The 8082-nt window shown below is 57.8% G+C and overlaps 1 protein-coding gene across 3 annotated transcripts; it reads right to left on the bottom strand.

The window, feature by feature from the left end:
- On the bottom strand, nt 1-8075 carry DNAJB2 (DnaJ heat shock protein family (Hsp40) member B2). Of its 3 annotated transcripts, none has more exons than XM_079925415.1 (10): nt 7890-8075; nt 7490-7590; nt 6735-6844; nt 5624-5677; nt 5303-5425; nt 4465-4557; nt 4137-4239; nt 3877-3947; nt 2825-3031; nt 1-236 (listed from the first exon to the last, which is right to left on the bottom strand). In XM_079925415.1, the coding sequence occupies exons 2-10, from the start codon at nt 7552-7554 to the stop codon at nt 13-15; spliced, it is 1050 nt and encodes a 349-aa protein (XP_079781541.1). In that variant the 5' UTR covers nt 7555-7590; nt 7890-8075; the 3' UTR covers nt 1-12. The 3 variants fall into 3 exon arrangements, with proteins under 3 accessions (XP_079781541.1, XP_079781543.1, XP_079781542.1); XM_079925417.1 differs by lacking the exon at nt 1-236 and adding an exon at nt 255-1711 and having other exon boundaries at nt 7890-8051; XM_079925416.1 differs by lacking the exon at nt 1-236 and having other exon boundaries at nt 255-3031; nt 7890-8062.
- Nucleotides 8076-8082: the final 7 nt, after the last annotated feature.

Genomic DNA, 8082 nt, shown 5'->3' with positions numbered 1-8082 from the left:
ACAGCCATTTTACTAGCAGATTCTCTCTCTCTCAAGATAGAGGCTTGAAAGTCCTCTTTCAGGGCAGGCTGCTTCCTTGCTTTGAGAAAAATACAATATAGACCCTTTGGCCACTGAAGATGAAGCCAAGTGTTCATCCCGGAATGGAAGAGAGCATTGGTGGGGAGCCACACCTCCCTGCTTGACAATAGGAAGGTGCTTGTCAAAGGTGCCTGGGAGGGCATCTCTGCAGGTATCTGGAGAGAGAAGCGGGAGAGGTAACTGGCTTTCTCCTCCCTGGGGCCCTGATGAGTTTGGGGCCTGGACCCTGGGTGGGGTGGACGTGTGCCACTCCACATGGAGAGAGGCAGGCCTCTGACACTGCCCACTGGCCTTAAGCTAAGGAGACCTGTGGAGGGGCCTCAGTCTCTGGGCCTTGGGAGGTTTTTACAGGTTTTTCACCACGTGTTCCCGGCTTTCTGCTGGCCCCATGCTTTCAGTCAAGTCATTACTCAGTCTGGTCCTAGCTGTGCCGCAGAGTATTGGGTGGTGGGACCCTGCGTAAGGGGAACAGCAGCTACCTGGGGAGAGCCAGCTGTGGGGCCCCAAGAAGTGAGGGCAGAAGAATGCGCATTTCATGGACTTCTACAGCATACTTAGAGAGGGCCACCTGGTCAAAGAGGGGACTTCTGCTGTCAGCTGGGAAAGCTTGCAACCTCTGGATGCCTGGGCAATAAAGGGAGGTGTGTCACCCACTGGTCCCCCAGGGTTCCCCACCCCGAGAAGGGAAGCACAGGGAACACGGCACACCACCAAACTCTCGAAACTCAGCTTTATTGAGTTCCAGTGGCTCCCTCTTGGTCTGAGCTCAGCCCCGCTGGCTTTGATAGGTCTCTGAGACTCAACGGTCCAGGGTCTGGCAACACCCCGGCTCCACCACTCCCCTCCCCAGCCACCAGGCTCCCCAGGGAGGGAGGAGGAGAGGCAGCTTCTGTGGTGTTGGAGAGAAAGAATGGGCAGCGGGGTCAGAGGCCGAAGAAGCCATACAAGCAGCAACATGCCCAGAGCACCCATCACACACCAATTCCAGCCACACACCCGCCCCCCACCACCACCACCACTGAGAGGGCTAGCTTCCAAGCTCCCACGCCTGTCAGCCTTCTGAGACCACGCCCTGCTTAGCCGATCAGCCGTGGCTCATTCTCAGACCCCGGGACTGCCCGCAGGAAAAGAGCCTCTCCGAGATGCCACAGGGCCTTGATGGGTACACTCTAACCCTGGCGCTAGCAAGAGGTGTCAGGGGAAACAAAGCTCAGACCATTACCCCATCATCCACATTCTTGCCACCCCTGCCAGGGACAAATCAAAGGACACGATCGCCCCATCTCACAGTGAGTTAACAAGCCGACCAGGGCTGGAACTACATGTCCCAAGATGCACAGCTCTGTAACTGTGCACCACTTCTCCCAAGCATGATCTAACAGAAAGGAGGCATTGTGCGTTGCATTCTGGGACTTGTAGTCCCCAAGAGACAGCACCAAACACCCAGGGAAGCGTTTACAGGCTAAGACTACTTCCCACCCAGCCCCCACCCACCACCCAGGCCCGGCTCTACGCTCAGCATGGGCGAGGGAGAGGAATGGAGGGTCCCCTCCCAGTGCACAGGGTTGGGCGCTGTCCTGTTGGAACTGTGCTGCCATTCTGGGTCCCGGACATCCAGCTCAGAACACATCTGGGGAGAGAGCAGGGGCGGGGTGACAGGAGAGAGGGTCAGCAGCAAGCCGTGGAGGACGGAGCTGAGCATGCAGCCCTGGGCTAGCCCTGTGGCCTCTCCCTGAGCCCTGATGCATGGTGCAGGAGGATGGGATATGGTCCCCTCCTAAGCCTCCCTCCTGGGGCAACCTGGCCTTAACCCCCCTCTCCAGGATTAGCCGGCCTCACCTCTGGCTAGTCCCAAGGCCTGGGGCAGGCTGAGGCAGCAAGAGGAAGGGAGGAGGAGTAGGCTCCGGTTCCGAATCTGGACGGCCGAGAGGCTCCCGCCCCACCCAGCTAGCCTCCCCGGAAGACCTTATGGCCCTACTGGCCACAGAATCTTCCTCGCCACAAAGAGGCCTTCTGGGGGAAGCAAGAAGGGAGTCCCAGCCAGACGGCAGTGAAAGCAAGCGTTGCGGCCCACGGGGAATTGCAGAGAGAAGAGTGCGAGGGAGAAGCAGCACCAGGAGGGAAGCAACAGAGACGTCAGAGCTCAACACTGCGCAGAAACCAGGGTGGGGTTGTCTGCAGCCGGATAAGGAGAGCCGTGTCTGCCGACTCTGGCTCAGAGAACCTCAGGCCAAGTCCTCCTTCCTTAACATCATCGGCAACACAGGTGGCAGAAGACCTGGGCACGAAAGGCCTGACCCAAGCCACTAATGCCCCTTTAAACTCCCTGTCTAATAAGAATAAGTGAATCCTGGCTCCTCAGGCCCTCCCACTGCCCTGACACCCCCCATCCTGGGCTTTGCCAGGGACCTATCAGCCGTGGGCTGAGCACAGCAAATCCTGACTCCACGCTGGAGGGTGGAGGGGGGTGGACCTGGGAGGGAGCATGGAGGTGGAGAGGGGCTCCTGCAACTCAGGCCACGCCCCTCTCTGCTCTCCTGACAGTGAACAGGACCCCTGGCCCCCTGAATCGGGTGGGTTGGGCCTAGTGATCAGAGGATGAGGCAGCGAGAGGCCTTCTCCTCCGGAGATGGGCTGGGTTTGGCTGTGTCACCCCTTGCACCCTCATGGGTCTCCCCCATGCCTGGGTCGTGGTTCTGGGCCTTGGGCTGCCCCTGCCGTCGACGCTGTGCCCCCCGCCCACCTGCTGGTTTCTTCCCAGCTGCCTCCATCTCTGACAGGCTGTAGGCCATGGCAAGCTGCAGGTCCTCGTCATCCTCAGAGAGGTCGCTGTCAGGGGGTCGCGACACAGGGGTCTGCCGGACCTGTGTGGCCCCTGATCTGGAGGTGACAGACTGTTGCTGCTCGCGACGGCTCAGCTCCAAGCCCAGTGCCAGGTCATCCGGGATACCTGTGGGAGTAACAGCCACCATGAGCCAGGCTCTGATCCAGGCTGCAGGAATCCGGCCTCACGCAGCAGCCACTCTGACCACTTACAGCCCCTCCTCTGGAACTGGTGTGTGCATTTTGGCACCTAGCGTAGTGGTTATGAGCATGGCCAGGCATTCGGCTCCAGCAGGTATGAGCTGTCTCCTTTGGCAAGTTACTCAACCTCCCTAAGCCTCCCTTTCCTCATCTATAAGATGGGAATGACGTGAGTGCCTGCATCGTCAAATTGTTCCAATGATTAAATAAGAGAGCCCATGAAGAGCCTTTAGCACACAGAGCTCCCAGAGTCGGCGGGCATAAAAGGGTAGTCATGGTGACCATCCTGTACTGCGTGGCAGCGTCGTGGGAAGAAGAGTTCAGCTCCAGGAGCCCTGTGTCCTGAGTTTCATTCCTGGCTTTACCCTTTGCTAAGTAGGTCAAAGCCTTGGGCCTGGGGCTACTTGGGAGTTAGGGCCATTTAGCTGTGCTGAGGCTCAGTCTCCTCAAACGAAAAGTAGGGCGAATGCAAACTGCCCTGCTTTCCCCCGGGTGTTTTAAGAATACAAGGGATGTGGTATGTGCGCAAGTGCTTTAAAAATAGTCAAGTGCTCTGCAAACTCCAGGCACCCCACACATGATGACGGCGATTAGCTGGCCCTCTGAGACTCCACAATTCTCTGTCCCAGCCCCCTTCCCCGGGATCACCATCTCCGACCCTGCCAGTCTGGCTTCCCTGCCCCAGGGGAGTTCAGAGAGGAGCAGTTAGGGGAAGGGGCTTTGGGGCCTGGGGCTTCCTGATCGGGATTGGGTGGCAGAGCCGCTCCTCACCATTGATTGTGACAGACTTCAGCTGCCCGTCCTCCTCTACTTCCACCCGCTCCTGCCCGTTCTCCATGATCCTGGGGGAGACAGCACGGTTCATTCGGTGGGCGTGCCCGAGTCCTGCGGGCGCCTGTCCAGGCTCCGGGACGTCGCAGTGGACAGGGCAGTCTGCGCTCTGCCCTCAGGGAGCTGCTCTCCAGTCGTCTGCGGCTCCGCTCCACCCCCACCCACCCCACACCCCGTATGGTCCCAGAAGGAGCCCTCACCTGCGCGTCGTGATGCGGCGTCCTTGGACAAAGGTGGTAGATGTAGAGACAGAGCGAAAAGCACCAGCCCCAGGACTGAAGGAGAAAGATGAGGAGGAGAAATCTGGCATTGGGACAAAGGAGGAGGAGGAGAAGAGGATGTTAGACAGAGGCTGTACCAGGCAGGCTGCACGCACAATGGACCAGGAACCTCTGTGGGGTCTCCCCGGAGAGCTGCCCAGAGGCAGGGTTCCAGAGACACAGAGAGAAGGCGTGGGAAGGTGACACGCTGAGGCGAGGGGCTCCAGGACTCCAAACGCTTGCAAGCATGGGAAGGGACGGCACTTACCAGAGTGTCCAGGGAAGGAGGAAGAGAAGGTGAAGAAAGGGCCCGAGTGTCGGGCACTCCGGTTCTGAAGCTCTGAGAACGGGCCCAGGTCATCTGCAACAAGTAAGCAGATGAACCATCATCTGGTGAAAAGATCCCCCCACCCCTAGAATGTGTGAACCCTGCTCTGAAGTCTCGAAATATAAGCTGCTAAGCAACTGGGTACATTTCTGATGTTTTTCTTTTTTGCTTGGACTGATTTATAAATTAAATTCCTTTTTAGTATTATTATATGAAAAAGTTCCCTGGTCAATTCTGGCCACTATGAAGAATAAAGGAAGGGGGGTGGGGAATAGCTCCTTCAGTTTTATGCAGATAAGCCTGGTGTGATGTCAGGCAGACACAGCTACAAGCCCCGGCTCCGCCATCTGCTGTGTGACTGTAAGCAAGTTATCTGAATGTGCCTCAGTTTTCTCATCTGTAAATGTGGATAAAATTATCTACCTCACAGGGTTCATTTAACCATTCAAAAAAGTGGTATCTGTTGTTGTTTGTAATGGCATTATTACTGTCCCATGATGCTCTGAGTCTTGCTTTCATGGCTGTCACTGTGGAGGTTTAACAATGAATTATTGTTATCATTTAATAAGGCGAGTCTCTGAAGTGTCACTATAGGGTCACGCGGGTTCTGGAATGTGTAAGGTTCTGTCCCAGAGCTCACTGGATCCACCCACACAAAATCTTCTGTCCGTGGAATTCTGCTTCCCTCTCAGCCTCCTGCCTAAGGGCCTCCCAGCTGATGGAGAGCAGGCCTGGAGGGAGAAGTCGAGCTTATCAGAGGCCGCCCGAGTCCACTCACCAAAGAGCTCTGCAAAAGGGTCACCACTCCCGAAGAACTCCCGGAAGACCTCCTCCGGGCTGCGGAAGGTGAAGGTGAAGCCAGGGCCGCCACTGCCAGCTTCTGCCCGACACGGGCCAGTACCTGAAGGAGAGGCAGGATGAGGAGGGGGCTTAGGGCGTGCACCCTGCCCTGAGCCAGGGGCCCCCTTAAGGCACAGAGACTCCAGGGAGACTCCAGGAGCCTCGAGAGCAGAGTGAGAGCAAGCCTCCACTGCAGGAATCTGCCCTCCCGCTTCCTCCCTGACCCACTTCCATCCCTGGGCGCCCCTGCTCCACCTACCTGCCCCAGTCAGCCCTTCCCGGCCATAGTGGTCGTAGATCTCACGCTTATGCTCTGGAAAGAGAGAACAGATCATTTCTCCCTCCCTCTGGGATGACGGCCTCCCCTTCCAGGCTAGGCCCCTCAGAGGACTGGCCAGAGACTGACAATTGGGGGGCAGCAGGTTGCAGAGGGGACCTGCGCTACAGGTTTTAGCAGCAGCTCAGCCCTTCACATAGGGGCCCCTTCTCATCTGTAAAATGGACACAATAACAGCACCGACCTCAGAGTTGCAAGGATTAAATAAGATAATCCACCTTGCACAGTGCCTGATACATAGTGCTTCATAAATGTTAGCTAATCATTGCTATGTTATTATTAATCAGGGCCTAGCCTAAATGTCACAGAGAGACCTTTCTTGACTACCTAAAACTGCTGCCTATTATTCCCTATTCCCTATCACATCACCCTGCTACGTTCCTTTGGAATAATCTCGTCTATGCATTCACTTGCTTAATGTTGGCCTTCCCTGAACAGACTGTGATAAACCCATCAGGACTTGTAGGGCCTGCTCGTCCTCCATCGTTCCTCAGTACCCAACAAGGGCCGGGCACCATAAGCACTCAGTGAATATTTTTTGAATTAATGAATGAAAGGCCTGGACTCATATTCCTCGAGCAAGTTACTTCACCTCTCTCAGCCTCAGTTTCCTTGCCTGAAAAATGGGGGTGATAAATCCTGTCTCACAGGATGGCTGTGAGGACTCATGGAGATTACAACTACCAATGCCTGGCACAGAGGAGGCTCGGCACACCTTGGTTACCTGCCCTGCTTCCTTCCCCTTGTCAGGATCCATGCTGCAACTAGCAGACCCTGAGGAGCAGACACTGAGACAGGGGATCAGGGGAAGAATAAAAGGGTGCTTGACACACAGTAGGTGCTCCTCTGAATTGAAACAAACGAACAAAAAAATCCCAGAGTCCCTGTGGGAGGGGGGCACTTGAATGCCAGGTTGGAAAAGGCATGGAGGAGACTGGGGTGGTGGCAGCATGGCTTTGGGAAAGAGTGTGAGGGGGCATGAAGTGGCAGTGACAGGTGCTGCCCTGCCCTGACCCCTGACCCTGGCCCTTACTGTCCGACAGCACTTCATACGCCTCGGCCACCTCCTTGAACTTCTTCTCAGCAAACTCTTTATTATCTGGGTTCTTGTCTGGGTGCCACTGTAAAGCCTTCTTCCGATATCTGCAGGAAGTGGGTTCAGAGGGGAGGGTCAGGAGACAAACGCAGGCACTTCTCACTAGGGAACAGAACGACCCACTTCCTGTTAGCCCACCATAGCCCTTCCACCACTCAGATCCCGGTCCATGCCAGCTGCCAGGGCTGCCCCTGCAGCAATGTTTTAACGGAGTCCCCATCTCGCCCCTCTGCAGCCAGTGCTGGGACTATACACTTGTATTAGACATAAGGATGAGAAAGCCCCAGGCCTAACGCCTCCCTGGGGCTCGCTGGGGCTGGGGTTGCCAAGGACGTGGGTACATGTGGCCATGGGGGGGGAGGGGCACAGTGCTTGAGCATCTTTGCACTGCATCCCGAGACAGCCCACACCTAGAGGCGGGGGGTTGGCGTAGGAATAAAGGGAAAGGGAGGGGATGGCGGGGCTGTACTGGAAAAGAGCTCACACTGCACCTTCCAGCGGAGCTTCACGCTGTAGACTCTCTCCTACTCATCCAGGGGTCTCCTTCCTCCCTACAGGGGTCCCTCTCTGAGGGAGGCCCGTAATCCTCTCTAAGGACCTGGCTCTCTCAGCCCAGCCTCTGAAGGGCCCCAGGGTGGTGGAGCGGGGGGAGGGGGGTGAGTGGCTTTCTGGTGCACAGCGGAGGCACTTACGCCTTTTTGATGTCATCAGCGGACGCACTTCGCGGCACGTCTAGGATCTCGTAGTAGGATGCCATGGCAACTCGTCAGTCGTCAGGCGGGCCTCCTTGGGGCTACGGTAGAGAAGGTACAGTCAGGCGGAAAGAACCGAGAGCCCCTCCCCGGGGCTGGAGACCCCGGGGGCGGCGAGAGGCGCTCCCAGGGGGCCGCGGAGCCCGCTGGCTCTCCTCGCGGCGCCCGCTGGCTCTCCTCGCGGCCGGTGACTCGGCTCCCTCGGGCAGCCTTATCGGCCCTCGCAGGCCGGTGCCACGGGCTATCTCAGGGCCCAGGGCCGGGGCGCCCTATCGCGGCCCCCAAACGCCAGCAGTCCGGCCCAGGGCCCCCCAGCCTGACCGGGGCCCCCCGCCCGCACCTCCTCCGCCGGGAGTCCCTGGCCTCTTGGAGCGCCCCGCCCCTGCCCCCCGCCGGGAACCGTCTGGCACCGGCTGCCCGGCTCGCGGCTGCTGCGTAGGACGCGGCAGGCCCAGCTGTGCGCGCAAGCTTGCGTCAGCGGCACGGAAACTACTAGAGACCCAGAGGAGGCCGGCTCGGCCTGTCACCTTGGG

Source organism: Stenella coeruleoalba, assembly GCF_951394435.1.
Source record: "Stenella coeruleoalba genome assembly, chromosome: 6".
Lineage (NCBI taxonomy): Eukaryota > Metazoa > Chordata > Mammalia > Artiodactyla > Delphinidae > Stenella > Stenella coeruleoalba.
The sequence above is the reverse complement of the archived record's forward strand: the minus strand, read 5'-3'. Positions and strand labels throughout refer to the sequence as shown.

Bases quoted from the DNA above. Each gene is read 5' to 3' on its own strand.
- DNAJB2 (XM_079925415.1), bottom strand. From the start codon at position 7,554: ATGGCATCCTACTACGAGATCCTAGACGTGCCGCGAAGTGCGTCCGCT. The intron at 6,845-7,489 runs GTAAGTGCCTCC...CACTTCCTGCAG, and splicing joins GCTGATGACATCAAAAAGGC to ATATCGGAAGAAGGCTTTAC. The intron at 4,558-5,302 runs GTGAGTGGACTC...TACTTGTTGCAG, and splicing joins CCCTTTTGCAGAGCTCTTTG to ATGACCTGGGCCCGTTCTCA.